At 41.6% G+C, this 16,115-nt stretch overlaps 1 protein-coding gene across 1 annotated transcript in view; it reads left to right on the top strand.

Moving 5' to 3' along the window:
• SERPINI1 (serpin family I member 1) overlaps positions 1-9,073 on the top strand; it is a 229,498-nt gene extending 220,425 nt beyond the window's left edge. The window contains exons 8-9 of the mRNA XM_053710113.1: positions 7,681-7,770; positions 8,662-9,073. Coding sequence (XP_053566088.1) covers positions 7,681-7,770; positions 8,662-8,738 — 167 coding nt within the window. The 3' untranslated portion in view covers positions 8,739-9,073. The remainder of the gene's footprint in view (positions 1-7,680; positions 7,771-8,661) is intronic.
• The last annotated feature ends 7,042 nt before the right edge of the window (positions 9,074-16,115 follow it).

The following is a 16,115-nucleotide window of genomic DNA, read 5'->3' on the forward strand; positions in this document are numbered from 1 at the left end:
TTTCACAGAGAAAAACTTTCCTGTAGCATATCAGTCTGATCCTGACTTCACAGTACAGTCCAGCCCCGAAATACCAGGCAATCCCTCTCTGAACAAGAGAAACAGCAAAACCCCAGACGTACGTTTCGGCCTATTGTGGGCCTCGTCAGTGAGGTGCAGCCATATCCCTCTAGGCACACTGAGCAACGGGTCCACGTCTGGATTCCCGCATCACACTTAGGGAGACTTCCCTAAGTGTCATAATTTGCATAAATAAAAAGAGAGAAGCGCTCAACCTGGGAACGAACAATAGCATAATAGCTTGTTCTATGGCTAGTTACCACCCTAGAAGCAGCCTCTTTTTGCTCAATATGTGCCTTTCACAGAGAAAAACTTTCCTGTAGCATATCAGTCTGATCCTGACTTCACAGTACAGTCCAGCCCCGAAATACCAGGCAATCCCTCTCTGAACAAGAGAAACAGCAAAACCCCAGACGTACGTTTCGGCCTATTGTGGGCCTCGTCAGTGAGGTGCAGCCATATCCCTCTAGGCACACTGAGCAACGGGTCCACGTCTGGATTCCCGCATCACACTTAGGGAGACTTCCCTAAGTGTCATAATTTGCATAAATAAAAAGAGAGAAGCGCTCAACCTGGGAACGAACAATAGCATAATAGCTTGTTCTATGGCTAGTTACCACCCTAGAAGCAGCCTCTTTTTGCTCAATATGTGCCTTTCACAGAGAAAAACTTTCCTGTAGCATATCAGTCTGATCCTGACTTCACAGTACAGTCCAGCCCCGAAATACCAGGCAATCCCTCTCTGAACAAGAGAAACAGCAAAACCCCAGACGTACGTTTCGGCCTATTGTGGGCCTCGTCAGTGAGGTGCAGCCATATCCCTCTAGGCACACTGAGCAACGGGTCCACGTCTGTATTCCCGCATCACACTTAGGGAGACTTCCCTAAGTGTCATAATTTGCATAAATAAAAAGAGAGAAGCGCTCAACCTGGGAACGAACAATAGCATAATAGCTTGTTCTATGGCTAGTTACCACCCTAGAAGCAGCCTCTTTTTGCTCAATATGTGCCTTTCACAGAGAAAAACTTTCCTGTAGCATATCAGTCTGATCCTGACTTCACAGTACAGTCCAGCCCCGAAATACCAGGCAATCCCTCTCTGAACAAGAGAAACAGCAAAACCCCAGACGTACGTTTCGGCCTATTGTGGGCCTCGTCAGTGAGGTGCAGCCATATCCCTCTAGGCACACTGAGCAACGGGTCCACGTCTGGATTCCCGCATCACACTTAGGGAGACTTCCCTAAGTGTCATAATTTGCATAAATAAAAAGAGAGAAGCGCTCAACCTGGGAACGAACAATAGCATAATAGCTTGTTCTATGGCTAGTTACCACCCTAGAAGCAGCCTCTTTTTGCTCAATATGTGCCTTTCACAGAGAAAAACTTTCCTGTAGCATATCAGTCTGATCCTGACTTCACAGTACAGTCCAGCCCCGAAATACCAGGCAATCCCTCTCTGAACAAGAGAAACAGCAAAACCCCAGACGTACGTTTCGGCCTATTGTGGGCCTCGTCAGTGAGGTGCAGCCATATCCCTCTAGGCACACTGAGCAACGGGTCCACGTCTGGATTCCCGCATCACACTTAGGGAGACTTCCCTAAGTGTCATAATTTGCATAAATAAAAAGAGAGAAGCGCTCAACCTGGGAACGAACAATAGCATAATAGCTTGTTCTATGGCTAGTTACCACCCTAGAAGCAGCCTCTTTTTGCTCAATATATGCCTTTCACAGAGAAAAACTTTCCTGTAGCATATCAGTCTGATCCTGACTTCACAGTACAGTCCAGCCCCGAAATACCAGGCAATCCCTCTCTGAACAAGAGAAACAGCAAAACCCCAGACGTACGTTTCGGCCTATTGTGGGCCTCGTCAGTGAGGTGCAGCCATATCCCTCTAGGCACACTGAGCAACGGGTCCACGTCTGGATTCCCGCATCACACTTAGGGAGACTTCCCTAAGTGTCATAATTTGCATAAATAAAAAGAGAGAAGCGCTCAACCTGGGAACGAACAATAGCATAATAGCTTGTTCTATGGCTAGTTACCACCCTAGAAGCAGCCTCTTTTTGCTCAATATGTGCCTTTCACAGAGAAAAACTTTCCTGTAGCATATCAGTCTGATCCTGACTTCTCAGTACAGTCCAGCCCCGAAATACCAGGCAATCCCTCTCTGAACAAGAGAAACAGCAAAACCCCAGACGTACGTTTCGGCCTATTGTGGGCCTCGTCAGTGAGGTGCAGCCATATCCCTCTAGGCACACTGAGCAACGGGTCCACGTCTGGATTCCCGCATCACACTTAGGGAGACTTCCCTAAGTGTCATAATTTGCATAAATAAAAAGAGAGAAGCGCTCAACCTGGGAACGAACAATAGCATAATAGCTTGTTCTATGGCTAGTTACCACCCTAGAAGCAGCCTCTTTTTGCTCAATATGTGCCTTTCACAGAGAAAAACTTTCCTGTAGCATATCAGTCTGATCCTGACTTCACAGTACAGTCCAGCCCCGAAATACCAGGCAATCCCTCTCTGAACAAGAGAAACAGCAAAACCCCAGACTTACGTTTCGGCCTATTGTGGGCCTCGTCAGTGAGGTGCAGCCATATCCCTCTAGGCACACTGAGCAACGGGTCCACGTCTGGATTCCCGCATCACACTTAGGGAGACTTCCCTAAGTGTCATAATTTGCATAAATAAAAAGAGAGAAGCGCTCAACCTGGGAACGAACAATAGCATAATAGCTTGTTCTATGGCTAGTTACCACCCTAGAAGCAGCCTCTTTTTGCTCAATATGTGCCTTTCACAGAGAAAAACTTTCCTGTAGCATATCAGTCTGATCCTGACTTCACAGTACAGTCCAGCCCCGAAATACCAAGCAATCCCTCTCTGAACAAGAGAAACAGCAAAACCCCAGACGTACGTTTCGGCCTATTGTGGGCCTCGTCAGTGAGGTGCAGCCATATCCCTCTAGGCACACTGAGCAACGGGTCCACGTCTGGATTCCCGCATCACACTTAGGGAGACTTCCCTAAGTGTCATAATTTGCATAAATAAAAAGAGAGAAGCGCTCAACCTGGGAACGAACAATAACATAATAGCTTCTCTCTTTGTATGCAAATTATTATGACCCTGGGGAAGTCTCCCTATGGGTGATGGGGGAAACCAGACGTGGACTCCTTGCCCAGTGTGCTTAGAGGAATGTGGCTGCACCTCACTGACGAGGCCCATAGGAGGCCGAAACGATCGTCTGGGGTTGTCATGTTCCTTGTTCAGAAGAGAATTGCCTGGTATTTCGGGGCTGGACTGACCTTACTTGGCGGGATCAGACTGATATACTTCAGGAAAGTTTTCTTCTGTGAAAAGCACACTGGTCTAAAAGAGGCTGCTTCAGGGTGGTAAATCGCCATAGAACAAGCCACTGAGCTGTTGTTCGTTCCTGGTAGTGCGCTTCTCTCTTTGTATGCAAATTATTATGACCCTGGGGAAGTCTCCCTATGGGTGATGGGGGAAACCAGACGTGGACTCCTTGCCCAGTGTGCTTAGAGGAATGTGGCTGCACCTCACTGACGAGGCCCATAGGAGGCCGAAACGATCGTCTGGGGTTGTCATGTTCCTTGTTCAGAAGAGAATTGCCTGGTATTTCGGGGCTGGACTGACCTTACTTGGCGGGATCAGACTGATATACTTCAGGAAAGTTTTCTTCTGTGAAAAGCACACTGGTCTAAAAGAGGCTGCTTCGGGGTGGTAAATCGCCATAGAACAAGCCACTGAGCTGTTGTTCGTTCCTGGTAGTGCGCTTCTCTCTTTGTATGCAAATTATTATGACGCTGGGGAAGTCTCCCTATGGGTGATGGGGGAAACCAGACGTGGACTCCTTGCCCAGTGTGCTTAGAGGAATGTGGCTGCACCTCACTGACGAGGCCCATAGGAGGCCGAAACGATCGTCTGGGGTTGTCATGTTCCTTGTTCAGAAGAGAATTGCCTGGTATTTCGGGGCTGGACTGACCTTACTTGGCGGGATCAGACTGATATACTTCAGGAAAGTTTTCTTCTGTGAAAAGCACACTGGTCTAAAAGAGGCTGCTTCGGGGTGGTAAATCGCCATAGAACAAGCCACTGAGCTGTTGTTCGTTCCTGGTAGTGCGCTTCTCTCTTTGTATGCAAATTATTATGACCCTGGGGAAGTCTCCCTATGGGTGATGGGGGAAACCAGACGTGGACTCCTTGCCCAGTGTGCTTAGAGGAATGTGGCTGCACCTCATTGACGAGGCCCATAGGAGGCCGAAACGATCGTCTGGGGTTGTCATGTTCCTTGTTCAGAAGAGAATTGCCTGGTATTTTGGGGCTGGACTGACCTTACTTGGCGGGATCAGACTGATATACTTCAGGAAAGTTTTCTTCTGTGAAAAGCACACTGGTCTAAAAGAGGCTGCTTCGGGGTGGTAAATCGCCATAGAACAAGCCACTGAGCTGTTGTTCGTTCCTGGTAGTGCGCTTCTCTCTTTGTATGCAAATTATTATGACCCTGGGGAAGTCTCCCTATGGGTGATGAGGGAAACCAGACGTGGACTCCTTGCCCAGTGTGCTTAGAGGAATGTGGCTGCACCTCACTGACGAGGCCCATAGGAGGCCGAAACGATCGTCTGGGGTTGTCATGTTCCTTGTTCAGAAGAGAATTGCCTGGTATTTCGGGGCTGGACTGACCTTACTTGGCGGGATCAGACTGATATACTTCAGGAAAGTTTTCTTCTGTGAAAAGCACACTGGTCTAAAAGAGGCTGCTTCGGGGTGGTAAATCGCCATAGAACAAGCCACTGAGCTGTTGTTCGTTCCTGGTAGTGCGCTTCTCTCTTTGTATGCAAATTATTATGACCCTGGGGAAGTCTCCCTATGGGTGATGGGGGAAACCAGACGTGGACTCCTTGCCCAGTGTGCTTAGAGGAATGTGGCTGCACCTCACTGACGAGGCCCATAGGAGGCCGAAACGATCGTCTGGGGTTGTCATGTTCCTTGTTCAGAAGAGAATTGCCTGGTATTTCGGGGCTGGACTGACCTTACTTGGCGGGATCAGACTGATATACTTCAGGAAAGTTTTCTTCTGTGAAAAGCACACTGGTCTAAAAGAGGCTGCTTCGGGGTGGTAAATCGCCATAGAACAAGCCACTGAGCTGTTGTTCGTTCCTGGTAGTGCGCTTCTCTCTTTGTATGCAAACTAAGGATTTTTGCCAGTCCTCTGCCCTCTGTCTGTTTCTCTGGGAAAGTAAAGGTCAGAAAGCTACTGCTACTACTCTTTCTTTTTGGTTACGAAGTATAATTCTTTTGGCTTATGAGACTGCTGGACAGCAGCCTCCTGAGAGAATTACGGCTCATTCCACAAGAGGTGTTTCCTCTTCTTGGGCTTTCAAAAATGAAGCTTCTGTGGAACAAATTTGCAAGGCTGCAACTTGGTCTTCTCTACATACTTTTTCCAAATGAGATACTTTTGCCTCGGCTGAGGGAGAAAGGTTCTTCAAGCAGTATTGCATTCTGTTTAGGACTGCCTGTCTTGTCCCTCCCTATTTATCCGTGTCCTCTAGCTTGGGTATTGGTTCCCAACAGTAATTACTCAAGCCGTGGACTCACCATATTTTAGGAATGAAAAACTAAATTTATGCTTACCTGATAAATTTCTTTCTTTCTGGATATGGCGAGTCCACGGACCCACCCTTTATTTTAAGACAGTTGTTCTTTTGACTATAACCTCTACACCTTGTGTTACTCCTTTTTCTCCATTTCCTTTCGGTCGAATAACTATGGGTTGTGGGTAAGGGAGTGATACTTGGCAGTTTAACTGTGGTGCTCTTTGCCTCCTTCTGCTGGCCAGGAGTGATATTCCCAACAGTTATTACTCAAGCCGTGGACTCACCATATCCGGAAAGAAAGACATTTATCAGGAAAGCATGCATTTTGTTTTTTTTGTTCATACCAGAAATTTGTAAGCTTTAAAGGGACATTAAACACTAAATAAATAATTGCTTGAATTATGTATTCAGAACACAGATTAGCCTGAGAATAATTTTGTACAGTTATTTAAAAAAAATATATTTGTTGTTTAAATACAGTGAGGCCCCGGTTTACGCACGACTCGGTATACGAAATTTCGGTTTACGAAATCGAAATTTGAAGAAAAATTGACTCGGTTTACGAATTTTTTTCTCAATACGAAACAAAATGCCGGTTTGCCCCCCTCGGTTTACGAATATTTTTCGCAATACGAAACCAGTGGCCCCTGTGCCCCCTGCATACTCAAGTATGATTGAATTAATGAAGTTTGGGTACCAGTGTGGAGGTGTTGGAGAGGTTTTGGAGCCATTTTGCAGCAAGTTGTTGAGCCTTTTGGAGTCATTTGCAGCAAGTTGTTAAGCCTTTTGGAGCCATTTGCAGCAAGTTGTGGAGCCTTTTGGAGACATTGGAGCCATTTGCAGCAAGTTGTTAAGCCTTTTGGAGCCTTTTGGAGCATTTTTTGGACACTTTATTTGAATTTTTTCGGACCTCCGGAACGCATTAATTGATTTTCAATGCATTCCTATGGGAAAACGTGTTTCGGTTTACGAATTTTTCGCAATACGAAACGACCCGGAGAACGAATTAAATTCGTAAACCGAGGCCTCACTGTATATGAAAAAAATAAGTATAAAGTTAATGTCCATAAAGCAGTGGGCACCACCATATTGTAACTTTCTACTGAGGCCATTTAGGAATTGTTAGAAATGGCTTACTATAATGTGCAACCCATGACTGTGGAATATAGTTGTGGTTATAAATGGCTTACTAGAATGTGCAACCAATGACTGCATGGAATATAGTTGTGGTTATAAATGGCTTACTAGAATGTGCAACCAATGACTGTGTGGAATATAATTGTGGTTATAAATGGCTTACTAGAATGTGCAACCAATGACTGTGTGGAATATAGTTGTGGTTATAAATGGCTTACTAGAATGTGCAACCAATGACTACGGAATATAGTTGTGTCTGTACTTCCATGTTCAGCATGAATGGAAAAGCCCGCAATATACAGAATTAAATTACAGGAAAAAGAGAATAAATTAAATAGCAAAAGTATATTGTAAAGTTGTTTTCTATGCTTAGCTAAATATTCTATATTAAAATTCCAAGCTGTTTAATGTCCCTTTTAGCCTATATTAGCATATTAGTCTATAGCAGAAAGATGGGGACAGATAAAGAGGAGTAGTCCGGCAGGCAAGAGGTTGTGTACATGAGAACTGTCCAATAATACACAAAGCTGATATGAAACCCATCATTTTTCTTTCATGACTCAGAGCTTATACATTTTAAACAATTTTCAAATTGACATCTATTATCTAATTTGTTTAATTCTCTTTGTATTCTTTGATGAAGTAGCAGCCATGCACTACTGGTAACTAGTTAAACATCTGGTGAGGCAATGACAAGAGTAGTATTTGTGCAGTCACCAGTCAGCAGCTAGGTACCAGTTGCGCATTTCTGCTGTAGGTACGCTTTCTTTTCAGCAAAGGATACCAAGAGACAGAGTCTATATCTTATTCAGTGCTTCTTGTTCCTTTGCACCATGTTTATTGGCTTGTATTGTATGTTTATAGGAATGATTGCCAATAGTAGAATGGCAGTGCTGTATCCCCAGGTCATTATTGATCATCCATTCTTCTTCTTGATCAGAAACCGGAAAAATGGTAAGTTTTATTTGTAGCTGCAAAGCATATCTTTACCACAGAGAAACCTTCATTTTCATAAAAACACCCAAGAACGGTATACTAGCCCAGACATAGGTATACAGTTAGGTTTCCATCCCTCTCAATAGACAATAAAGCACTCTGTGTGGTGGAACATAAGAAGACAATAAGTCCATAGTCTTCACAGATCTTCCTTGATGTCTGTATTTGTTATTAATGCCTGTTAAATTAACTAACAGTAATACATGTAAATAAAATCTACCCATCTAACCCAAGCAATCATTACTTTGGATTATATTTTTAGACAAAAATATATCTAAACCCTTTTTAAAGGTTTGTGTGTTGCTCCACAGGTTTATTGCTCTTACAATAAAATGTCCCTCTAATGTGATCTTTATTTAGACATCATTTTGAGCTTACTTTAATGGACATTAAATATTTTTTTATATATGCATCAGAAATTAATCTCTATATCCCAAAAGACCAGAATACAAAATGAATGTAAAATTTAAGTTTTCATTTTGTTCTAAAAAAATGAATAGCGACACACACCTTGAAAAGCCTCTTGATTGTTATCTACTGTGCTGTGACGAGTTATGTACAGATCTAAATGATATACTTTACATATCAAGCAATCACTGTGCACTCTGTATTGTTTTTTTCTTTCTGGGGTGAATGGAATAATACAATTTTCCGATTTAAATGAAAGGAAAAGAAGATAAAATAACTAATGAATGTGCATTGCAAATTTTATTTATAATTAAACTTTTTATGGAGAATTACATTTCAGATTTAATGTTCCCATACATCCCATGTTCTCATTATTTCCGTAGGCTTATAACACGCTATTTATTTTATTTTATTAACCTCACAATTCTACTGTCATTCCAGGCTCTGTGCTGTTTATGGGAAGAGTTATGCACCCAGAAGCACTGAGTTCTACTGTCCATGACTTTGAGGAGCTCTAAAATTTCATGTACACACGGGTGAAATAATACAAGCACATCGTTTGCTATTAATACCCCTAATATCTGTTGTAAAAATGTTGGTTTTTTCCAATGACTGTTTTAAATTCTTCCAGGTTTATGTGTTTAAACGGTAAGTTCATTTTTGTGATACAGAATACAGTATTGCAGTTTCTCTTGGTGTGTTTGTGCTTTTTGTGAATATTTGCAAAATAAATTTGTGCATGTGAGATTTATTGTATTGTCCCTCAAATGTCCTGTAAACATTCAAGTCAATAATCAACTGAGTTTTCAGATGTTACTTTATATTGCACTATAAAGTTGGTGTTTGACAGTGATTTTCTGTGGTCTCTTTTTATTTCTTCTGTTTTGAATGCTGATTTAGAACCAACACATTTTTTTGCATAGCTTGCATCTCTAATCATGGAATTGTAGATAGAAACACGCAAATTTTGGTTTAGAATTGTTAACCAACCATTAAATACAGTAGAGTTGGATAATCAACAAAAGCATACTAAAAAGACAATGAAAATACCACTTAGGTGTTCATTTATTAAGTGGTCAATGGGAGGTGAAATGAAAAAAATTATATTCCCGCCATTATTTATGCATTATGAAGGACCAAACCCAGTGAGTATCTCCTGCAAGAGCTGCTGAGTTAGCCCTGCACATTGCATAGTTAATGCTGTGTTTACAATTCACCTAAATAGGAGAATTGCAGGTGAATTACATGCAGCATTAACTATGCATTGTGCAGGGCTAACTTAGCTCTTCTTGAAGAAGATGCTTGCTGGGTTTAGCCCTTGATCATACATAGTTAATGAAAGATTTCAAATTGTCAACAATTCACTTGCAATTTACCTCTTTGTGAATAGAGGACTTACTCTAAATTTCCAATGAGTAATAGTTTGTTTTTTCTGAAAGATTTCAGTTAGTTCAATCTTCCTTCCACTTGCATAATGTGATAGCCATAAACCACTCCTAAAAGGTGTGTGTGTGTGTGTATGTATGTATATATATATATATATATATATATATATTTCTTTCATGTAATTGGCAAGAGTCCATGAGCTAGTGACGTATGGGATATACAATCCTACCAGGAGGGGCAAAGCTTCCCAAACATCAAAATGCCTATAAATACACCCCTCACCACACCCACAATTCAGTTTTACAAACTTTGCCTCCTATGGAGGTGGTGAAGTAAGTTTGTGCTAAGATTTCTACGTTGATATGCGCTTATCAGCATTGTTGAAGCCCAATTCCTCTCAGAGTACAGCGAATGTCAGAGGGACGTGAAGGGTGTATCACTTACTGAATATGATGATTTCCCTAACGGGGGTCTATTTCATAGGTTCTCTGTTATCGGTCGTAGAGATTCATCTCCTACCTCCCTTTTCAGATTGACAATATACTCTCAATTTACCATTACCTCTACTGATAACTGTTTCAGTACTGGTTTGGCTATCTGCTATATGTGAATGGGTGTCTTTTGGTAAGTATGTTTTTTATTACTTAAGATACCTCAGCTATGGTTTGGCACTTATGCATTTATATAAAGTTCTAAATATATGTATTGTACTTCTATTTGCCATGAGTCAGGTTCATGTATTTCCTTCTGCAGACTGTCAGTTTCATATTTGGGGAAAATAAACATTTTTTAAGAATTTTTTTTCTTACCCGGGGTTTAGTCTTTTTTTCAATTGACTACTTTCTTGCAAATTGCGGGCCTAATAGGCCTGCGGGTTCGCCAAATGCTAGACTTTATTGCATCATTCTTGGCGCGAGAATTTTTTGGCGCGAAAAATACGTCTGACGCAACTTCATTTCCGGCGTCATAGTTGATGCCGAAGCCTTACACACGGTTGCGTCATTTCCGGTTATTATTGGTGCCAAAAAAGTTTTCAGTTACGTTGTGCGTCATACTTGGCGCCAAACTTTTTCATTATTTTAATACCCCATTGATGTTTGCCTCTTGCCTTTTTCTCTATCAGAGGGCTATGCTATTTGCATTTTTTCCCCCATTCCTGAAACTGTCATATAAGGAAATTGATAATTTTGCTTTATATGTTGTTTTTTCTTTTACATTTTGCAAGATGTCTCAATCTGATCCTGCCTCAGAAGTTTCTGCTGGAACATTGCTGCCTGAAATCGGTTCAACCAAAGCTAAGTGCATTTGTTAGTGTGTCCATCAGTAATAGTACATTGCCAGTTGCAGTTCCTTCAACTTCTAATGTACATGATATACCTATGAATTTTAAAGAATTTGTTTCTGATTCTATCCAGAAGGCTTTGTCTGCATTTCCACCTTCTAATAAACATAAAAGGTCTTTTAAAACTTCTCATTCAGTTGATGAAATTTCAAATGACCAACAACATAATAATTTATCCTCCTCTGATGAGGATCTATCTGATACAGAAGATCCTTCCTCAGACATTGACACTGACAAATCTATTTATTTATTTATAATAGAGTATATGCGTTCTTTATTAAAAGAAGTGTTAATTACTTTGGATATTGAGGTAACCAGTCCTCTTGACGTTCAGTCTAATAAACGTTTAAATGCTGTTTTTAAACCTCCTGTGGTTTCTCCAGGGGTTTTTCCTATTCCTGAGGCTATTTCTGATATGATTTCTAAGGAATGGAATAAGCCAGGTACTTCTTTTATTCCTTCTTCAAGGTTTAAAAAATTGTATCCTTTACCAGCAAAATTATAGAGTTTTGGGAAAAAATTCCCAAAGTTGATGGTGCTATTTCTACTCTTGCTAAACGTACCACTATTCCTATGGAAGATAGTACTTCCTTTAAGGATCCTTTAGATAGGAAGCTTGAATCTTATCTAAGGCAAGCCTATTTATATTCAGGTCATCTTCTCAGACCTGCAATTTCTTTGGCTGATCTTGCGGCTGCATCAACTTTCTGGTTGGAGAATTTAGTGCAACAAGAATTGGATTCTGACATATCTAGCATTATTCGCTTACTGCAATATGCTAATCATTTTATTTGTGATGCCATTTTTTTATATTATCAAAATTGATGTTAGATCCATGTCTTTAGCTATATTAGCTAGGAGAGCTTTGTGGCTTAAATCTTGGAATGTTGATATGACATCTAAATCTAGATTACTATCTTTCTTTCCAAGGTAATAATTTATTTGGTTCTCAGTTGGATTCTATTATTTCAACTGTTACTGGGGGAAAGGGAGTTTTTCTGCCTCAGGATAAAAAACCTAAGGTTAAATCTAAGGCTTCTAACTGTTTTTGTTCCTTTCATCAACATAAGGAACAAAAACTCAATCCTTCCCCCAAGGAATCTGTTTCCAATTTGAAGCCTTCCTCAAATTGGAATAAATCAAAGCCATTTAAGAAACCAAAGTCAGCCCCTAAGTATGCATGAAGGTGCGGCCCTCATTCCAGCTCAGCTGGTAGGGGGTAGATTAAGGTTTTTCAAGGATATTTGGATAAATTCTGTCCAAAATCAATGGATTCAGAGCATTGTCTCTCAAGGGTATTGAATAGGATTCAGAGTAAGACCTCCTGTGAGAAGATTCTTTCTCTCACATATCCCAGCAAATCCAGTAAAAGCTCAGGCTTTCCTGAAGTGTGTTTCACACCTGGAGTCTTCAGGGGTAATCATGCCAGTTCCTTTTCAGGAACAAGGTTTGGGGTTTTATTCAAATCTATTCATTGTCCCAAAGAAGGAAAATGTATTCAGACCAGTTTTGGATCTGAAAATTTTGAATCGTTATGTAAGAGTACCAACTTTCCAGATGGTGACTGTAAGGACTATTCTGCCTTTTGTTCAGCGAGGACATTATATGTCCGCAATAGACTTGCAGGATGCATACCTTGATATTCAGATTCATCCAGAAGATTATCAGTTCCTGAGATTCTCTTTTCTAGACGAGCATTACCAATTTGTTGCTCTTCCATTTGGCCTAGCAAAAGCTCCAATAATCTTTTCAAAGGTTCTAGGTGCCCTACTCTCTGTAATCAGAGAACAGGATATTGCGGTGTTTCCTTATTTGGACGATATTTGGTACTATCTCAGTCTTTACGTTCTGCAGAATCTCACACAAATCAACTAGTGTTGTTTCTTCGGAAACATGGTTGGAGGATCAATTTACCAAAATGTTTCTTGATTCCTCAGACAAGGGTCACCTTTTTAGGCTTCCAGATAGATTCAGTGTCCATGACTCTGTCTCTAACAGACAAGAGACGTTGAAAATTGGTTGCAGCATGCCGGCACCTTCAGTCTCAGTCATTCCCTTCAGTGGCTATGTGCATGGAAGTTTTAGGTCTCATGACTGCAGCATCGGATGCGATCCCCTTTTCTCGTTTTCACATGAGACCTCTACAGCTTTGTATGCTGAACCAATGGTGCAGGGATTATACAAATATATCACAATTAATATCCTTAAATCCCAATGTACGACACTCTCTGACGTGGTGGATAGATCACCATCGTTTAGTTCAAGGGGCTTGTGATCATAACAGATGCGAGTCTTTCAGGTTGGGGAGCTGTTTGGGGATCTCTGACAGCACAAGGGGTTTGGAAATCTCAAGAGGCGAGATTACCAATAAATATTTTAGAACAATATCACAACAGTGGCATATGTCAATCATCAGGGTGGGACTCACAGTCCCCAAGCTATGAAAGAAGTATCTCGGATACTTGCTGGGGCGGAATCCAGCTCCTGTCTAATCTCTGCGGTGCATATCCCAGGTGTAGACAATTGGGAGGCGGATTATCTCAGTCGTCAGACTTTACATCCAGGGGAGTGGTCTCTCCATCCAGATGTGATTTCTCAGATTGTTCAGATGTGGGGTCTTCCAGAGATAGATCTCATGGCCTCTCATCTAAACAAGAAACTTCCCAGATACCTGTCCAGGTCCAAGGATGTTTTGGCGGAAGCAGTGGATGCGCTGACACTTCCTTGGTGTTATCATCCTGCTTACATTTTCCCGCCTCTAGTTCTCCTTCCAAGAGTGATCTCCAAAATCATCATGGAGCAATCATTTGTGTTGCTGGTGGCTCCAGCATGGCCACACAGGTTTTGGTATGCGGATCTGGTTCGGATGTCCAGTTGCCAGCCTTGGCCACTTCCGATAAGGCCGGACCTCCTGTCTCAAGGTCCGTTTTTCCATCAGGATCTCAAATCATTAAATTTGAAGGTATGGAAATTGAACGCTTAGTACTAAGTCATAGAGGTTTCTCTCACTCAGTGATTAATACTATGTTACAAGCTCATAAATCTGTCTCTAGAAAGATTTATTATAGAGTTTGGAAGACTTAAATTTCATGGTGTTCTTCTCATAAATTCGCTTGGCATTCTTTTAGAATTCCTAGAATTTTACAGTTTCTTCAGGATGCTTTGGATAAGGGTTTGTCTGCAAGTTCCTTGAAGGGACACATCCTCTGCTCTTTATGTTTTATTTCTTTTCAATTTTTACCTAAGGTTGTAAGTTCTAACAACATTAGTAGAGAAATTGTTGTCCCTTCCTTGTGTCCTAATCCTAAGAATTCTTTGGAAAGATCCTTACATTCGTTGGATGTGGTAAGAGCTTTGAAATATTATGTGGAAGCTACTAAAGATTTCAGGAAGACTTCCAGTCTGTTTTATTTTCTGGTCCTAGGAAAGGTCAGAAGGCTTCTGCTATTTCCTTGGCTTCTTGGTTAAAACTTTAGATTCATCAAGCTTACTTGGAGTCAGGTCAGGCCCCGCCTCAGAGAATTACAGCTCATTCTACTAGATCAGTCTCCACTTCGTGGGCCTTTAAGAATGAAGCTTCAGTTAATCAGATTTGCAAAGCGGCAACTTGGTCCTCTTTGCATACATTTACAAAATTCTACCGTTTTGATGTATTTGCTTCTTCAGAAGCAGTTTTTGGTAGAAAAGTTCTTCAGGCAGCTGTTTTCAGTTTGATTCTTCTGCTTTTGATTTAAGTTTTTTCTTTAATTTATGAGAATAAACTTATTTTTTTGGGTTGTGGATTAATTTTCTCTTGTAAGGTGTATCCAGTCCACGGATTCATCCTTTACTTGTGGGATATTCTCCTTCCTAACAGGAAGTGGCAAAGAGAGCACACAGCAGAGCTGTCCATATAGCTCCCCCTCTAGCTCCACCCCCCAGTCATTCTTTTTGCCGGCTCTAAGCAATAGGGTCTCTCTCGGAAGGGTAAAGTGAATGTGGTGTTAGATTTGTAGTTTTTGTTCTACAAGCAAAAGCTGATTTTCTAAGTCGTCAGACTTTTCATCCGGGGGAGTGGGAACTCCACCCGGAGGTATTTGCCCAGCTGATTCAGCGATGGGGCACTCCAGAATTGGATCTGATGGCGTCCCGTCAGAATGCCAAACTTCCTCTTTATGGGTCCAGGTCCCGGGATCTCCAGGCGGCGTTGATAGATGCTCTAGCAGCGCCTTGGTCCTTCAATCTGGCCTATGTGTTTCCACCGTTTCCTCTCCTTCCTCGTCTGGTGGCTAGAATCAAGCAGGAGAGGGCGTTGGTGATTCTAATAGCGCCTGCGTGGCCACGCAGGACCTGGTATGCAGACCTAGTGGACATGTCATCCGTTCCACCATGGACTCTGCCAATCAGGCAGGACCTTCTACTTCAAGGTCCTTTCAAACATCCAAATCTAATTTCTCTGCGTCTGACTGCTTGGAGATTGAACGCCTAATTCTATCTAAGCGTGGTTTCTCTGAGTCGGTTATCGATACCCTGATTCAGGCCAGAAAGCCTGTCACCAGGAAAATCTACCATAAGATTTGGCGAAAATATCTTTGTTGGTGCGAATCCTAGGGTTACTCATGGAGTAAGATTAGGATTCCCAGGATATTGTCCTTTCTCCAAGAAGGATTGGAGAAAGGATTACCAGCTAGTTCTTTAAAAGGACAGATATCTGCTTTGTCTATTCTTTTATACAAACGTCTGGCAGAGGTACCAGATGTTCAAGTCTTTAGTCAGAATCAAGCCTGTTTATAGACCTGTGGCTCCGCCAGTGGAGTCTGAATTTAGTTCTTTCAGTTCTGCAAGGGGTTCCGTTTGAACCTTTACATTCCATAGATATTAAACTTTTATCTTGGAAAGTTTTGTTTTTGGTAGCTATCTCTTCTGCTCGAAGAGTTTCAGAGTTATCTGCTTTGCAGTGTGACTCACCTTACTTGGTGTTCCACGCAGATAAGGTAGTTTTGCGTACCAAACCTGTTTTTCTTCCTAAGGTTGTGTCTAATAAGAATATTAATCAGGAAATTGTTGTTCCTTCCCTGTGTCCTAATCCTTCTTCGAAGAAGGAACGTCGGTTAAACAATCTTGATGTGGTTCGTGCTTTAAAGTTCTATTTACAAGCAACTAAGGATTTCAGACAAACAACTTCATT

The sequence above is a fragment of the Bombina bombina genome, chromosome 4, assembly GCF_027579735.1.
Source record: "Bombina bombina isolate aBomBom1 chromosome 4, aBomBom1.pri, whole genome shotgun sequence".
Taxonomy (NCBI): Eukaryota; Metazoa; Chordata; class Amphibia; order Anura; family Bombinatoridae; genus Bombina; species Bombina bombina.